Source organism: Ornithodoros turicata, unplaced genomic scaffold (assembly GCF_037126465.1).
Source record: "Ornithodoros turicata isolate Travis unplaced genomic scaffold, ASM3712646v1 Chromosome42, whole genome shotgun sequence".
Lineage (NCBI taxonomy): Eukaryota > Metazoa > Arthropoda > Arachnida > Ixodida > Argasidae > Ornithodoros > Ornithodoros turicata.
In genome coordinates, this window is record NW_026999372.1 from 978,300 (window position 1) to 997,561 (window position 19,262).

The window sequence follows — 19,262 nt, forward strand, 5'->3', positions numbered from 1 at the left end:
ACTACCAGAATATTCCTGTCACATACGAACACTTACGAACATTTGTCTCGTACGAATGCTTGCTGGTGTTGCAGTGAACAAAAAAACTCAGTCAACACACATGGTTAACAGAATGTAAAATCTACGTTGAATATCGTTGAACAATGTGAAACGTGAATTGAGAACATGAATTTCACGCAGATTTTACGTAAAATCTCGACATGCGAATTGCAATGCAGGAATTCAACGCTGATTCAACACTCATATACCAGCAGTGGAATGGAGCACGTTATGACAACGTTGATAGTTACGCTGGAATTTAACGTAACCGGAAACGTAGAACGAACAACGTTGTTTCTGCACAAGTTTTACTTCATGATTTCAATCCCAATCCAATCCCATCCAGGATCCAATTCAAGTCAGTTCCTTTCAAAGCGAGAATCGGGGAAGCCGCACCAGACGCCATTCTCCTCAGATCGTAACCGCCATGAACTGATGCTTGCGTTTCAAGTTTATTTCGCTTTTGCGGCTCCTTCTTTGTTTCGTAGCTTGTTTTGGTTTCGAACCGGGTTGTGCTGGTGACTGTGATATCGGTAAGCACAGGTTTCACTCACACTGCTGGGATATACGAATCGGTTATGACGGTTACGACGGGCTCTCTACTACCAGGAAGCTGACTCAGAGATTATCGCCGCTGCTAGCAAGTCCAGTGTGTGCGGTTTATGAGTGATTCGTAGAAAGCGCAGGTATGTGCACGTCGGTTTTGAGTTCATAATTTTGTTTACATTTGTAGAGTGTGCAAATAGGGCCACTATTACATGGTGGGCTCCCGAATTGTTTTTCAGCGTTGTTGGCCCTTTCAAATTCGTGCGATAATTATCGTCACTTGTATTTCAGGACAGAGAGCGATGCGTGAAAGACAGGCAGATGTTGAGGAAAGGGCGAGCCTGTACACAGATGTAACGTAAGTTTTCTCTTAGCTGTTCGAATTGATCTTTTGCTTTGTTTGTGTTCACTTTTATGCAGGCGTAGTCGCAAAGAAAGAAGACATCCTAAATGCCGAAATGACGTTGCTTCCCGCGAGGTTCTAGTGCATTTCAACAATTAGAACGGTCAGTTAACTGCCTTTATTGTTCACAAGAGAGAGTATGGAAAAATGTAGTAGTGCTAATCAAATGGAAGGAGAATAAAACCTTACGGCAAGCATATTCTTGTGTTATTATTTATGACTATTATCAGGACAATATGCCTATTTGTGAAATAAAAGCATCGAGAAATAACATGTATTCAATAATAATTAAAAATGTAGTTACGTGTAATTTGCATTTTCATCGCACGTTAATTATACGTTGTCAGTTTGCTGTTGATTATTCCACTTTTTCAACATTGGTATACGTTGAATTCACGCGTAAACTACGTTTCAGTTACGTGGAATATGCGTTCTGGTCGCTGTTAATTTAACCCGTTTCTTCCTGTGACATCAGCCAGGCTGAATCAACGTTGATTGTAAACGTTGACCCTGCATTCACATAGCTGATTTTCAACCTGTTTTCAGCGTTGAATTTGCAATGTTGTGTTGACTGGGAATGACTGCTTTACATAATTAAATAAATACACGTGTGAAGCAAGGACCCCACACTCTAACAGTAATATCAACAGGATCATTATTTCTGATTGTTGTTAATAGTTCATGGTAGAACAGGTCGTTAACTCATAATGCCCCATACTTCGATTTTTATGTCGCTCTTCGCTGGAAAACAGTCCGTCAACCGACCGGCATAAAAGGGTAAAGTTACACGACCAAAGCGCTCAGCGGCAAAGGAAAAAAGTTTGTTATCACTAATCCGCAATATGGAATGTAAAATGCTAACTCTGTTACGTTGCATGAACAAGATTTTCATAATTTGATTTTCCGAATTGCTTACTCAATTTTTTTATGCTGTGCACACACTAGGAATTTCGTAGTTCGCGATGAACACCAGGCAGTTCGCTGTGAATCCTCAGTTTAAATTTGCTTGAATTTTGAACAACGACAACTACTACGGTAAGCTTATTTGGTGAAAGCATTGGCTGCTGTGTACACATTTGGCATTGAAATGTGTAATGAAACAATCTTCGGACTTAAAATAACGGTTTGCCGGACGCGCGGGCAAAATGAACTCGTTATTATATAACTACTACACCAGAATTTCCTATTCGGTGAATACGTAAAACAACGTGCATCAACATGACAGCGGTTACGAATTCCCGACGCCTTTCAAGCACTGAGAACTCCGTGCAGCTGGTGTACACGCAATGCAATAGCCCTTTCGACTTCATTCGTATTACAAATCCCGTCCAACTGGACATTTTGCTTGCGTTTATTCTTCGTATAATCAACCACGGAGCAGTGTGATCCAGATAAACATATGTTGTTGATTTAGAATAATCCAGGACGTACGAAAATGCCACAAACCTTCACCGCGCCTACTGTGAACTTGCATTCCGACAGCTTCACACGCAGTCCCCGCGCCGAACGTGCTCGCAGGTGGCGCGCTGTGGCGAGAGTACGGGGAGTGTCTCGTTCGCGCTGGTTCGTAGCTAAAATTCTGGTCTATACGGACATACACAGACACACATACATACAGCTTTTTCCATTTTGACGCTCCTAACGCTAACGCATTAAATCACTGTATGACAGTTATAGGTGTGCGCCATAGAGTTAATATAGGAAGACTCTAGAGAACGTACTTGGCGCGCCGTCAATGGGATTCTCCTATCCCCGAGCGTGACCGCCCGGGCGCAGCCATCCGTTGGTCATGGGCAGTGTTAGTGGACGAATTTCAGCCCCCTAACTACAGCGGAGCTGCTCCGTTTGTTGCCAACCCTGTGCAGTCACGTCGGACGAAACACGGGGGAACGCGCCGACGGAGGCAACGGCGTCCACGGTTGGAAGCGAGGCTAGCCGTGTATTTGCGTTGAGTACGCACGAAGCTTCGGGATACATGCAGAATTGAGTAGTGCTATCGGAATCACAAGGTGAGCGTCGCCATATCAAACGTGAATCATATATTATCTATGAGATTACCTGCGACACCGCCAACCCTTTGCTTTCCACCGACACGGATGAAGACGTTTACCGCCTATGACGTATTGAAGTGGCGTTTGTATGCTTTGCGAGCGAGATCAATAAATCGTTAACCATCGTAACGAATGTAGGCATGTATTTCCGAAGGCAACAGAATTCCAAAGATGAATACACACAGCATGGCACACAGTAAACCGTGATAATAAAGTGACGAACGAACGGCAGCACACAAGCAAGTGTTGTAGTGGGAAAATATTCAATGCTTATTTGTTTAACGAATACATATGAGATACGCACACAGTACGCCGAATTTAGATAGCAAGTGATGAATTTAGGAAAACGAGCACGTCAAGTTTAGCGGAATGAAGGAGCCAACGGAAGGAACGCCTTCCATGACCAACGGATGGCAGCTGCTCCCGTGTGGTCACGCTTTTTTGAGCGAGTCCGACCCCCCCCCCCCCTCCCCCCTGGTGTGCGCCGAGCCGCCCCGGTAAACTTGTGCTCGCCGCCACCGTCCGGTTGCTTCAAACGGCGCGCCGCCGGTTCTGCCGACCTGCGCGCCACTGTCGGGGTACAAAGTTTTAACTTTTACATTCGCATTTTAGAAACAATGGAAGAAGGCGTAAATCTGCCATCATCATGTATTTTTTTCTTAATTCTGTGGCAATAATAATCCGGCCATTCATTGTATGTAGCAAGCACGTCCATGGTGACCATGACATGATCTTCGACTCTCATATACGTAGTGTTCGCCAATTGTGTGATCAGTGGTGAAGTCGTAAACATTAAGCACAAAAATGGAAGATCAGCGACCAGTGAGTGCTTGAACAAACACTAAGGATAATGGGCGGAGGCAACATATGTTAATGTGACATCTGCTGTGCGAAGTCCTATTGTTGCCAGGTAAACACTTTCTGGAAGGTTTCAGAAATAAATAAGGTAGTGGTACCTTCAAAGATTTATATTCATAAAATAAGGCAGCATGGCAACATTTTCGTGAGTGTCACAGAGGAGAGTGTCACAATACAGAGGCGGCGTTTTCGAAAAGTGAAGTATTTTGATAGAATAAGATAAGTATTTAAAGATATTGAAACATAAATAATGTATTTACTAAAATACAAGCTTTCGGACGGAGTCCGTCCTTCATCAATAAAATATACTTCTGGTGTGAAACGTAAAAACCTTGTAGCTCGGTAACCTTTCAGTTACATCTAAATCTAAAGTCACATCTAAATGACCACTCTGTAGGCTCGGCTAAGTGTCATCAAATGCCTGCGACATGACTCGAACAATGGCTTATGCCTGATTCTGACGGGGACGCGGAGAGTATCGGTTTCGCTGTGCCGACTCGTTTACCTTCAAAAACGGTAGGTTACCACAGAAAATGCCATCACGTTTGAGGCTATCCAAACTAAATAATGCTCCACTGGTTTTTGCAAGACCTCTGTAAAAATGGAGAAAGCAGGGGGAGGAATCGGGCGGTTATGCTTAACCCATGTGTCTTGCCCAAGAACAGTGTATTCACGGGAATAATACTGCAGCTTCCTATGAAATGCGGAAAAGTTACAGTAGATAACCTATTGTTATACGTAACGAAAAATATGTTCGTAAATAGGATACGGTCCTGTCCCACGGGCCGAAAACTAGTGGATGAAAAAAATATACATGCACAGCACTTCCGCAGGACACTGGGGACAACGGTGAAACACTCAAAACGATAGAAGAAAAGCGTAAGCATTGTAATTCACAAGTGACCGTACGTCACACACACAAAAATAGTCGTTCAATTGTAATACTTATTCTGGTCAACGTATGATGTTAGGTTACCTCGGGTGCTGCCAGGTTGCCGGGCCTACTGGTGTGGTTTCAGTAGAACAAATTTTTTGTGTTCAGTGGGGTAGGTACCCTACTGTTCGAAGGCTGGTACCATTAAAACCGTGAACTATTCTCCTATCAAAAAATTGTTGTTTGGTGGACGTACTTCGTACCGCCAAGGCAATTATTTAGCAAGACTGAGCTCTCTCCCCGATAATAACAACACAAAATAGGCAAACTGTTATACGTGATTGAGGAGCATGCCTTGGAAAGGGGAATTATTCGCGATCAGTTGACACTTGGCGCGAGAAAGTACCTTCTTTAGAAATGTATGGGTCTGGAAAACACGCACGCACATACTCTCGAATGTGTACGCATGGACCTGCATGTTCTTATTTGGCATCGTCCCAACTCGAAAATCAGCCTTGATTCCGATGCTTGTTCTGTGTTCCAAAAAAGCGGTTGTTAAGTTTCTATGATCATCGAGAACACCCCTCTGCTGTTTGTATTTTTTTATTTTGTTTGCCAGAACCTGGTTTACTCGGTTGCCTATTTCTTTCCAGTGGGTTTTGTTTAAAGTCACTTTCATTGATACACTGCTCCGTGAATAGATGCGGATTATCTCCAGACGTCCGTGTATGAATGGACTTTGCGACATGCGTCTCCCCTCGGGGACTCGAGAAACATGCCATATGTAGGGAACTCGTATCCTGCTAGCCCTTTTATGTGTTTGTATAGATTTCGTTTTGAGCTTGAGCTTAATGGGTTTTGGACTGTTTATTTGTGACAATTATCTAATTTTGGGAAGAATCCTTTGTAATTTGCTCGCTTCAGGATTGAAGCATTTCAGAGACCTTCAGTAACGGACCAGTCCTGGGGCTGAGAAGTGAGAAATTTACGTGTTTGATTTTGTTTGTGCAATTTGTGGGCGGCACCCTGATTTTGAACAAAAAGGCCCGTCGCCCATGTGTAGGGGTCTCGTCATCTGATCTTTTCCGGACTTTCTTGTCGGAAGTCGTCTTGCTGTATATAGATGTAAATAAACTTGCTCCGCTACGACCTGGACTGGCCTGGCTCTCTCTCCGCGGACCAGACTCGCGTCGTCCCACCACCACCCTTCACGACAACTCTCTTCCCAGGAACCCGAGGAAGGAGTTGACTGCGGTTATGTAAGCAACGAAATTAACCAGAGAAACACGGTAGTCCTGGGAAAATCGCGCCAAAAAAAAAGACCCTCTCCCCGTCATTGGCTCCCTGTTTCCTTTTCCCTACCACTGTGTGCGCAAGCTCTAATTGTGCATTGCCACAGGAGGACGTGTCGAATATCATTTATTGGTTCTCTCACAATCATCTTAAAACCAACAGCGCTAAAACTAAGGTAGCTTAGTTCGCTCCTAAAAAGAATGCCACTATTTTTTGCAACTTATTGCCACTTATTTCATGCATTGATGAGATATGCCGTGTTGACATTATTTGTGATCTGTGTGTAACTTTCGACGCCAAACTCCATTTCCGCGAACATGTCATGGCAATTAGGTCCTCAGCGCTACGAGTGCTATACCCCGTGGGAAGAAAGAAAAAGGAGTATGGGAAACTCCCTTGGGGGTGTTCACGACCGTCACACATATGACTTTTTGCTCCCTTGCTAAAGCTGTTCCCTGGACTGCCTTTCCTTAGGGTGTTCCCCTGGCACCCTTCCTGCAGGTGTTCCTTCACTGCCCATTGGAGAGAACGCAATGCATTCTGTTTTCCTCGTATGAAGGAGAGCTGCGTGCTTGCACGTAGTTCTCTTTTGGCTTTTCATTTTCCTCCGAAGCGGCTGCTTGCGTTCATCTCTATCTGGCTGCTATGTTTCATTAAATACTTTATCATTCTTGCTACTGGCACGTCTTGGGTCACCTCAACTGGCGACCAGAATGGCGACTCCACCTGCAGTAACCCAGCAAAGAGTGGCTGTAGAAGATAGCACTCGGAGGTTTTGCAGCTCAGGAGTGTTCGATCCCTCGAACGAAAAGTGGAATATGTACCCAGTATGGTTTGAAGGAGCTGTTCCCGTGGCTAGGTTCACCGAAGACGCGGACAAATGCAGCCTGCTAATAACGTCTCCGACTCAAGAGGTTTCCAAACATTTGCGCAACCTTGTTCTGCCTCACGAAGTTTTGACCGCGGCATATTTCAGGGCTGACCAGCAGACTTGCTGGTCATGATACTCCCAAAAACAGTTTGAACGCCTCAAGCTTTTCACGACAAAGCAAGGTGCAACGCCTTTCGGCCATCATCGCTCACTGTGCATGTGAAACTGAAACGGATGTTCGTGCTTGCTCCTTGCTCACAGCATTCATTGTGAGTCTGCGAGACCAATGCGTTCGTGCTAGATTGGTACTGGAAAAGGGGCTGACGCTGGATAAAGATGTTAACTTGGCTGAGAACGTCAGAACCTAAAACAACAAAGCCTCTGCCCTGCCTTCCGCGAAGCCTTCCGCAACATTGTTTACGCATTTTCTTATTTATCACGATGCCGCTGTGAAACCGCCGCATGCACTCGGCAAAGAGCTTACCAGCACAGTCGTTTGTCATTGCCGGACATCAGGCCTCTAGAAATAATGCCATGTTCCTGTTCGTACTTCCTTAAGCACACATCTTCGGCATCGGATATAGTTTTTTGATTGCACTGCAAGCCTGAAAACGAATAAGACGACATATTTGGGTACTCATAAAGCAATTCACAGTCCCCCTTTTATAACTTGCCTAGGGAATATCCCCTGTTAGTAGCTTGACTTGTCCCACATAGATATATCAGCGGTAAAAACCGGCGACGGATAAAAGCGCGGATATTTTTTGCTGCTCTGTTTAATTGCCTGCCAGCCTTATCCGCAGTGCCACCGAAACGTTAGCAACAACAGTAAACAAAAATAACGGAGTAACGAGACAAATAAAACAAGTTCCATGCATGCGTTGACAAACAAAAGTGGATGCTTTTATTTGTTTTGTTTGTTGAGTGCCTCGCGAAAGTATGTGCCGGATAGAAGCGTGGTGCTTGGCAATGTTGCCAAATTCGAAAGCGTGCCAGTGCTGCAGATTGCATCACTTTGCGTGCAACCGTCGGCGGCTTGATTGTGGCTAGAGTCAGGCGGACGCCGCTCTCTGGTTTTCGCGATGGTTTTCGGGAGGATCGTCCATGACTGACAGATTGCTACGGCGTGGCGTTGTCAAAGGCCAATGTCTAGACTGCTGGGCAGTATGAACGCGCAGTTGACATCGTGTAACTCTCACCGAACTCACTCGGGGCATCCGTGCACATTTGGCATCCGGCGATCAGTCATGAAAGTGCCGGTACGCAACAGGTGGGTATTGCATGGCTTTCGAGCACGTTTACCAAATATTAACCATGCAAATATTAACCATGACCGTGCTTCCAGCACAACCAGCTCTTGTAGTTTGTTCAGACGAAGAAAACGAAGCTCTGTGCATCTATACTGGTAAATTAACCTTCTATGGTTAGGTTGTTACGTTATGTTGGACTTCCGTTTAGTTTTTCTCAATGTAAAACTTTTCCTGCTTTCAGACTCAAGTGTCCTGGCCAAACATGACTCAGATAAAAAGGGGGCTTTTCGAGAAACGGGCGCGTAAAATCAGTTTTTTTCTCTTGAAATATTCCAAACGTGTGCCTGTTTCAGCGGATACCTGCACGAGCAGTTGGTGGCGGAAGTTTATGTCTCATGCAAGAAAATAAACCTTGTTCGCCGTTCTGTAGTTGTTGTGTTCGGCTTCTTCGGGGTTACGGCGGGTCGTATTCGAAATCACCACGGGTTTGTGGGCCGCGGAGCCTACAAAATTGGCGCCCAGCACTGGTGTTTTCGACCTGCCGTACCATTTCCCCGGGGATTCCCCGTGCTTATTTGTTCCCGTCAAATAAGCACACAGGACACAGCCGAAAGCAGCACACAATATTGGGCCCATATTGGCTGGTCATTGACGATACGGGTGGAATATGGGGCCCGTTTCGCCAAAATTGGGAAAATCTTGGCAATATTGGTCCCATATTGCCCAGTTTGAGCCAATATTAGGAAAATCCTGGCAATATGGGCCTCATAGTGCCTGTGTGCACCCCATATTGACTGATATATGAATATTAATTGAAATACAGAAAATGGCACGTACTCGTGTTGCACAAATGCCCAAGCAGCACAGCAAGATTGGACGTTGAAGTGTGTGGAATGCCCAATTCAGTACATCGTTACATCCAGCAACTTCCCGCAGATGATACAATCGACAATCAGCAATCCGAAACAATCAACACACGTAGCGATCCCATTGTAACATGCACTCGACAACTCAACCTTCCACATACTGGAAGCAGCCGCCACCTTGATTCGCGATGCAAATGCAACTAGGTGGAACTGACTGAGAGCGAGCGTGGCCGTTTGAGCGAAATCACGCGTCCTACAGCTAATGCGCATGCGCGACAGTAGGATCGGACGTTTCATACGGGCTTCAATGTCTCTGGTTACTCAAATGATAACGGAATTGCGGCAGGTCAAGTAAAAAAAAAACAAAAGGTAATGCAAGCAATGTGAATTGCTCTGCAATTGCAAGTGTTTCGCTCCTGTGCACTCTCGGAGCGGGTTGGAAATTTTTGGTTTATAGACCGTTGCGATCCCAATGAAGGCTTCTGAGGGATGTTTGGCACTGGCAATTCCGTGGGACTGCCCGTGTCCTTCAGCAAGACGAGCGTAGCACCCGTTCTTCGTTTTTGGGGCGATGCAGTTGTTTTGATTTTTTTTTTTAAATCTATGGCAATGTGTATCAATGAGATTTGCAGAAATGAAAAATCAAAAAAGGGGGAAGATAGAAATAATATCAGTTGTGAATGTTAAACCGGATAAAGCTATATTATTACACGGTCTCCCCGTTGGCATTATCACAGAAATATGGGCAACATTGGCACAAAATGGGCTTGCCAAGATAGGCAGCCAATATTGGTCCAATATAGAGCCTGGTTGCGCTGCCCATGTTGGTCCAGTATTGAATCAATATTTGAATCAATCAATATTGAATCAATACGCATATATCCCCATTTCTCTCTGAGCACATTTAAGCAGCAGTTTCAGGACGAGTTCCTCCCCCTAAACTATGTGATGCGTATGCATGAAGAGCTTGTAGCCCGAACGCAGCATAGTGATGAGAGCCTTTTGGAAAACGTTCGGGCGATTCAGGAACTGTTCTCTCAATACAGATTTTTGGGGGGAATTACAGTACATATTTGAAATGCAACGTTAAATTTGTTCTGCCTTTGGATCGCAACGGCAAACCTCTTCCTGTTTCGTCCGCGAGAACGATCGTCACTGAGGGAATTTCGAATTGAGACAGGTTAAAATACTGGATGTTATCTAACATGTAGGTGACGACGTGCTTGTCTTTCTCGTAATAAAAGGGTAGTATTTTTAATATAGTTTTTTTCCCGCTCCCCACGTACGTGGGTTCAACGATATCCGTGTAGACGATTATATTGTGAAACGGGGGTTCCAGGAGTACCTCGACGGAGCTCGTGGCATCCTCTTCCTCCCCCGTGAACACGGTACGCGATTCGAAGCCCAAAAGCACGGCCAGGTACTCGGAAAATCCTAAGGTGGAGGTGCCCTCGCAAAGCCGAATTTTACATTTCTGTTCGGTTCTGTCGAAGCTGAAGCGCACGCGTTCGCCTACGCGCTGGTTAATCGCACCCAGAAGTGCTTGCGGCGTCGCATAATAGCCGGGGGGAGGGGCATATGTACTTGCAAACATCGAGGAATTTTCGTCTTGGTCGTGAAAGAAAAGTAGCGCGCTGCGGGGAGAGAGACGCGTAGCGTTTCTCCGTGTCCCTCGACGGGTGTGAGACGTAGCAGGTTCAAAAAGGGTTCCAGTACGTGCAACGCTTTCGGCGTTTTCACAGAGTAGATGTTATTCGCGAATTCTAGCGAGGCGACCAGCTTGTGCGTCTGGAAATACTTGTTGAGTGTGTTACGTAGGAACGTGGTTTCTGAATTCAAAGTGACGTCGCCGAAAGCGACGGGTGCGGCGTGCTCCAATAAGATGGAGGTGGCTTCGCGTTCGCTCAATTCGGGAGGCTTCACCGCACGTTCAGCTTCATGGGACGCTAGCGAGGCGTCAAGCGCCTGTGCGAGCCGAGGGTCCAATTCCACGGCTTACACGTCCACGGGGAAGACGAAGTCGTATCGCGATTTCTTGTACACAAAACGTTAAATTCCGAAAGGGCTTTTCCCAAATCCCTCTCGAGATCCGAGGTGACACGAAAAGTTCCTAGAAAGAAACCTTGATTTCCACATCTTGCCTTTCGTACCAAACATTTAAAAAATCGTTGCTTATGCTGAGATCCATCAGACCGACTTTATAGCGATTCGAGAGCTGAAGTGGACTATCGAAAGCTACCATAAAGGTGTTCAGTTTATTCGAGAGAAACTTATCCATGCTGGCATTTGAGAGCAGGTGGACGTAGATATCTGACGTCATTTCCCAATCTTGACCACGTCGCTGCTCGGAACCCAACTGTCGTGTTCTTTGTCATAACCGAACCAGCGAACCAAGGAGAAGCTCTGGTCGTTCACTTGCTTCTTTCGCAGCACTTTCGTTGCTGACCAAGGCTGATTGGCGTCTCGGGGTATGACGAGAACCTCCTCCGGGTAGAAAGATCCGTCCACTTCCTTACCCTGGTAATCTTCCAGGTGCTGTCCTTGTGAACCACGGAAACGAAGTGGTATTTTCCGGTTACTCTAAAATAGCGGAATATTCTGTCGCGTAAAGTGCGTATCACACGTTCTGCCTGCGATGCTTTGATTATTGGAGAGAAGGTGGAATACATGTGGACCTTCTTTTGTGACAGGTACTCCTTGACGGTCTTGTTGTAGAATTCCTCTCCTCTGTCGCAAAAGATGCGTGCAGTTGCTTTACCTCCCGAAAAAGTCTTATCATGGCCCTTTTCATTTCGGCGGGGTGCTTCGTCTTTAGCGGGAGGGTGCGCAGAAAGCGGGAGAGGGAATCGATCACCACGAGAATGTAGTGGTAGCCACCATTGAATCACTTGTATTTTGAAAAGTCGGCGAGGTCCATTTGCCACACGTCGTTGATCTTGAGCGTGATGATGCGTCTCCGATTAAACTTTCTTCTGACCGATGAAGCGTGTAGGCATTCAGCTTTCTGAGAATGGCGAGAGGCTTCTTTTTGCTCAAGTGATGCGCTTTTCTACAGCGGTCCACACCCCCCAAACCACCCGCTGGTTTCTCATATCCCTCCGTAAGTCGTCCACGCAATGGAGGCTTGCTGCTGCTGTTGAGGCTCGCGATATTTGGGCAGAGAAATCAGGCACAATAGTTTCGACACTTTGGGGAACCAGGAAGGTTTCTTTCTCGTCTTACGTTGCAACAAATAATTGACGGGTTCGTAAACGGAGGACTGCCTGATGGGCTTGCCCGACACGGAGACACAACCCTCGCGATCCCAGGAAAGAACCTTCTTTAGTTCCGAGACGACCCTTTCTGCTTCCTCTTCGTCCACCTCTGGAGAGAGAGCGAGTAGTCAAAGTCATTTGTAGCGTCAGACGCCTTGTTTTTATTGTCGTAGGGGTCAAATCCGTACTGCTTGAGTATGCAATACACTGCTTGCAGTATGAGTTTCACTTTGACGTCGTCACTCTCCTTCGAGGAAAGAATGTTTCCGATGGTGGAGGTGGTCACTTCAATTCTCTTGGCCATTGAAGAAAAGGCTCAACACGGCGGAAAATAGGAGAGGAACCACCGACGAAAGAAGGCCCTGTTCTCGCTGCTGAGACAGATAGCTCTTCAAACGTTGCGGATTCTTGTGAATCTTGTTGTAGGCGAGCCGTCATAAAAAGCGTTTGTGCTTCTTCAAACGCGCGAACGTGTATGGATCTAGAGCCACCTTTCCGTTCAATACATTGAGTCAAATTTCGGAGAGGTGTTTCATGTCGGACGAGGAAGAACATCTCAAGACGTCGCGACGGCGCGGAGGGGATAGAGTGGAGAGTACTCAAAGTGAGGTGAGGGCGGAGACTCATTTCGGGGCGTAGATATATAGACATTCCCCCGGAAAGATATTGCTACGCAACCTGTGATCCTCGTGCGTATAGTTGCAAAGATCCACGAGTAAATAAGCATGGCGTGACGACATCGCTTGTTTATATGCGTCCAGAAAATACTCCAATATTTTTCTGCCAAATAGCTGTTACCCGAAATGTTCCTTCTGGTGCACGCTGCGCACGGTGCGCCACAGGACGACGTAACTGGCGTTGTAGGATATAGTTCTAAAATGGCTACTGTTGAAAAAGATGTTTTTATTGAGTAAGAAAATCGACGCATTGGCGTGGTGAGAACACCGAATGAAAAGATCGGTGACGTCCTTCAAGGAACCGGTGTCGGTCATGTGATCGTCGACGGCGATCAGCGTAGCGCGCAACGTGTCCCACTCTCGCGGTAGCTCCTTGGTAAATTTTACGGAGTCTCGAATTCGTCCTGCGTGCTCGGCGAAGCATATTTCTGCACGTAGAATATTTGTGACTGAGGCTTGTCCACCATGTCGTTCAGGTTCCTCAGCACGTTAGCAACGAAAGTAGATTCGCCGCACATGGAGGGGCCGCTTAAGATACAGCGAAAAGGATGACGGAAACGAAAAGGCTCGGGGGAAGACATGTTGGGTGCGTACACGTTGCACGAAGAAAAATAAGAGACTGAGACTCGAAGAGAAATGCATCGCTTTTATTTACACGTTGTCTTCGTCCTCTAGATCGGAACTGTGTTCCCAATACAGATTATCCAGGCTAAGGTTGGACTTCTTTTTAGTCACTCTGTCCGCCTCCAAGATGCGGTCGAGCGTCTTCGTCTTGTCCTGACATTTCCGTGCTTGCAACCATTCCAGGTGGTCGACTTGAAAGGCTTCCTCTACGATGCCGCGAATAAATTTGTGAAGTTCTTCGTTTCTTGTCTTTCCTCGCTGACGAGAAATGCAGGAGAACAAACCACACATGGTGTTTTCCACGTATCGATCAGAATGATGACGCGAGCGCGCTGCCTGTATACAGATAAACGCGCGCAAAGAAAGGAGAGCGAAACCGAAACTGAGAAGGCACCCATCGCCGCTAGGAGCGCGCGCAGCAAAGGGCGAAACCGAAACCACCTGCCGGCGGGCGGCGCAGAGGGCGCTAGGAGCGCGCGCGCGAATGCATGCGTAGCTGCCGCGGTCCCAGTCAGTTGCCCCAGTCAGTTGCTTGAGAGCAGACATGTGCTCGGTTGCTCCGCAGTCCCCGCGCCCGCTGAGTTTCTGGCTGGCTGGCGCGGAGAGCACACGTGTGCTCGGTTGCTCCGCAGTCACCGTGCCTGCTCAGTTTTTGCCTGGCTGATGAGCAGTCGCCGCGAGGGAAAAGGTGAGTGATTTGCCACATTGTTTTACCCCGCTCCTTTTCTCGCATGTTTGCCATGCCCCCTCCCCCGTGTTTAGTGATGACCAACAAGTGATTTGCCGATGTTTGACTGCACTCGTGTTAAGACTTCTCGCATGTTTAGACTTGTTCAGCAGTGACCAAGCGTTTTCTCCGTGTTGACGCACGTTTAGCGTTTCCTGCCTTGTGTTAGCTGCATACTGTTGGGACGCTGTGGTTACGCCTAACCGATCGCTCCTATTAAGCCTTTTCCCCAATGTGTACTGTTTTCTCCGTGCTGTTTAGCAGTAGCACTTAGACCTTTTCTCTCGCATGGCTAGGCTTGTTCAGCAGTGTTGCCATTTTTACCTGCCGCTAGTGTCTTGTTGTGTCTTTCTCGCATAGAGTTACGATGGTGATGCCATCTGGTGTGATGCCTTGCAACTAAGTGGTCACCTGTCGTTGATCTCTGCAACTGCTGGCTGCCAACCACCAACATGGCAGGCGGGTGTTCCGGAGCAGTTTCTTGGCTGCGGCATCGTCGGTTTTCGAATAACTTGTTTCTCTCCGCTCTATTTCTTTATATCTATTTTCTACCTTTTTTTATTTTTTATGGACTCTCGTAGTGCAGAACGCTCAGCTGGTCTGGACACGAGTTTGATGCTCCCCATTTAGTGTGGTACCTCCCTGGAGGGCGCTGATTAATGTGGGGGTCCCAATTAGCTCTAATTCCTAATTAAGTCGTGTTCAGGACAGTTGAGCATTGTGCACTATGAGAGTCCATCCCTACTACTTGTGAAATACAATTCAGCCAAATGTCTTGTAAAAACCTAATTATAGAGACTGCCTCAGATACGACAGACAAAAATCTGCCTGCCCAGCAACGTGAAATTTCACAGCAGTCAGAATCCACCCATTTCCCTTAAGGAGCTTGACCAAATACACATCAAATTCCGTCGAAAAAAAAAACGTGATTCATTCCAAATCCAAATCATCTGCTGAAATTGTGATTCCATCGAAATCCAAATCATCTGTCGAAAATGTGATTCAATCCAAATCATCTGTGAAAATGGGTGATTCAATCCAAATCCAAATCCTCGCCATATTTTCCCCGTAAATTGAATCCCAAATCAAATCCACGAGCCCTTTGATGGATTTAGATTTAAATCAAATACCCGGATTTAAATCCGTAACACTGGTTCAGATATCTCCTCTTTGTTCCCAGCATCGTGTTTTCCGCTTTCTGCATTTAATGCACAAGCTCACGGAGGTGGGCAACTTCACGACGAACACTCTGTAGCAATGTGTCTCCCGGCCCGACCTCTAAGGGAACTCTGCCGACATATGTCTGACAGCGTGCACAGGAAAAACCCCAGACAGCTCAACTCGAACCGGCATTCGATCCCGGGTACCTCCCAGTCTCGACGTCACATGGCCACCATACTCAAAGTTGACCAATCGTCGCCGACAAAAACGGCACGCACCACTACGATATGGCTCACAATAGGTGCATCGTGCTGTTTTCGGTTTATATGCTTAGCGAAAGTTTGCGTAGGTATATATCAAAGTACGTTCGCTTATCGGTGGTTTCATATGGACGATGGATTTCAGTAATGAACGTTTCCCAGAAAATCTGTAACGACTTCGTTGATTGCTGAATTTTTGCAAATTTTTCGTCCAGTACTTGCACACACTGTCCTACGGGTGTTGACCTGTCCGCCTAAGCCGCCTGCTAAGATGACATCGGTGCTGCTCTCACAGCTTTTTAATAGAATATGCATCATGCCATATTGTATATCAAACAATTATATAATAACAGGAAATAAATCAACATGCAACAATAATGCAGAAACTTTTGAATTATACAAAGTGCACTACGATGCTGTGTGGAGCCGTTGAGTTTCTGCGATTTCTCTCATATGCCTTATTGGGTTTGACACTGACGCATTCAGTTTGTGCAGGATTATCTGATCCAGTAGGGAAACAATTTCTGTTTGGCCTTCTGGTGCCGGTTGTTCGAACACTACCTGCACTGCTGGTAAGGTTACAATACCGCGGTCTTGTTCTGCTCATAAGGCTTGTGTGTCCCCCCAAAGAGTAATCTCAACAATCTAAGACAATCCTTAGAACGACAATGGAAGACAGCAGATGGTGTAACACACTCCTCCTGAGGTATGGCGACCTTTACTACCGACACCACAAAAACTACTGTTCCTAGAAGACATGTAGGATGCATTATGCGCCAGCGCTCTTCCTGTGGTTATACTCACAGATCGAGTTCGATGCTGCACATTGGGTTGTCATTTCACGCTGTATCTTTGCAACATAATTCTGAAGAAATTGTTCATCACATCCTTTAGCTTTTAGTTGGTCTGGAACACAATTCTTCTTGTAGTCCAACGTGCTGCAAAAGATAGCATACAAATATATGTTACATAAGAGGGACCTTTTTCGTGGATAATAGAGTGTCGCATAGGCTTCGACTAGAACGGGTCGATGTGTACAGCGGCCCGCGCAGGAGTGGTGGAAGACCTCTTTTGTGTTCGGTGCGGCAAGATATGTCGCACATGAATACAGATAATTCACGAAAACGCAAATGCGTGCGGCGCAAGGATTCGAACCTATGTTCAGTTTAGGGATGCTATATTTAGGGCACCAAAATGGTGTCGATTCTGGTGTCGACTTATTGTGACTCCGGTAGAGGCTGTACACAATAACAATCATGATTTCCATTCCCTCGTGTTTTTTGTTTTTTTTCTGTCAGGCATTCATTCATTTAAAGAAGCATTCTCAACAGCTGACTCCGGCCCCACTTGCGACAGGGTGTTTGGTAACGGCAGGTTTTATCTATGTTATTAGTGGGATAGCATTACTGAGCTACCCCTCAGAAATTCCTGTGGCCGGCGTCAAAAACTCAGCTCGGGCGATAGGCGGAGCCACGTCAACCGAGGGCGCAGACGCGTTCATGGCAGCGTTTAACGATCTGCCCTTCTCATACCACCGGGTGCATTTGCTAGTCAAGGCTATCACGAGGCAGCTAAGGGCATTGTCATGTTAGTTTAGATTGCATCTTGGAAGCGAGACAGCCGAAGGTCTCCTCTAGCTTTCCACACAGAAGAAACGCCGAGACGAGGGACACGGAAAAACGGGGACAAAAGATTGCTTTCTAACTATTTGATCGCTTCAGTATGGATTTATATCACAAGCTCGCTCTCTAGCTCTCTAGCTTGCCGCTGGTGACCTTCCACTCTTCTGGGGCAGTAGTGCAACAACTCGTGGATCGATGGGATACATGTAGCCAGCAGGTGCTCCCAGACGAAAAGCATCGAGGCTTACTCGGGTGGAGTCCACGTTCTTCGAGATGGTTCAGGTTTTCTTAATGCACGCTAAGCTCAAATGTTTTGGACGTTTGACATGGACACGTGTGCGTTTAGGCATAACAGTTTGGAACAGGTAGGCTCACCTCTGCCATTATGGACCTGAAATCGCTTCTAAAAGTCGATCTCCTGGTATTGTGCGAGGAATTAGGAATACGAACTGAGAAATCAATGAGGAAACAGCAGCTAGCAGAGTGACTGCACCCTGCAGCAACCCTCATCAGTAGATGAGAATGAACATCGGGGTACTTTGAAGTTGAAGATAGGAGTAAAATGCAAGCGAGCTGGAGTATACTTGTATACTTCTCCCATGCTCAGGGACATGTTGCCAACACTTTGATGTTGCTCAGCGGTCAAGCTGAATTTGTGAAAAGCCAAAAGCTGAAGTTATTAGAAATATGGAGCATTGGCCCAGCTAGAGCACAATTAGGGACGATACAGACACTTCCGCCTCAAACGCCTCTTTCACACACAGATGCATAAGGCTCTTATCCCACAGTTGTTTGAATTGGGAATAAGAAATTTTGGAAATTAAGAAAGATTCCCCGCTCATGTTAATCCATAGGTCACTCAATTTAATCCAAGCTTTACCGAATTTAATCCAGTGGTCAACCAAATTTAACCCACGGAACACATGTAAACGTATTCCGTCATGGAAACTATCATGACTGAGACTTTCATGATTACGTGAATGTAGCATGATTTATGGCTACCGATCCAACAAGCCATGGGTTTTGCAGTGCCATGCGGTGTTTTATGGCAGCTTTTTGTCATCATGACATTTCACGGCTATTTTCATGATATGCTCCATGAATTGCTTTTATGACTGTTGTTCTAAGTCAGGGCTTTACGTCGCGACACAACTGTGATCATGAGCGACGCCAGAAATGATAGGGTCTGTGGACTGATTTTGCCAACCTTAGGGTTCTCTAACGTGCGCCCAAATCTCGACAAATGGCAGAACAAATTTATGACTTTTTTAATACCACTGCTTCAAACAGTGCCACGCAGTGTTCTGTAACTACCGATCGTCATTATGAGATTCCGTGACTATTTTGATTATGTGTTTCATGAATCAATTTTATGGGACTACCGCTGTTTCAAACAATGCCATTCAGCATTTCATGACTACCGACGGCAATTATGACATTTCATAACTATTTTCATGATACATGGCATGGGTCAATTTTACTGGGCTAGTGCTGCTTCAACTAGTGCCACAGTGTTTTGTGACGACTGACAGTCATTGACATTTTATGACTATTTGCATGATATGTGGCATGAATCAATTGTACCCGGCTAGAGCTGCGTCAAACAGCGTCACACAGTGTTTTGTCACAACCAACAGTCATTATGATATCCCATGATTATTTTCATGATATGCGCACGAATTAATCTGATCGGAACAATATTGCTTCAAACACTGTCGTATAGTGTTTTATAACCACCGACGGTAATTACCATATTCCATAACTATTTTCATGCATATGCCAAGAATCGACTTTATGGGAGTACTGCTGCTTCAAACAGTGTAATACAATGCTGTATGACTATTGACGCCCATTATGACATTACATCACTATTTTCACCATGTGCG

The 19,262-nt window shown here is 46.0% G+C and overlaps 1 protein-coding gene across 1 annotated transcript in view; it reads right to left on the reverse strand.

The window, feature by feature from the left end:
* LOC135374083 (uncharacterized) overlaps positions 1-19,262 on the reverse strand; it is a 165,648-nt gene that overhangs the window by 82,433 nt on the left and 63,953 nt on the right. Inside the window, exons 9-10 of the mRNA XM_064607080.1 lie at positions 16,559-16,692; positions 7,420-7,540 (exon numbers count right to left, since the gene is read on the reverse strand). Coding sequence (XP_064463150.1) covers positions 7,420-7,540; positions 16,559-16,692 — 255 coding nt within the window. The remainder of the gene's footprint in view (positions 1-7,419; positions 7,541-16,558; positions 16,693-19,262) is intronic.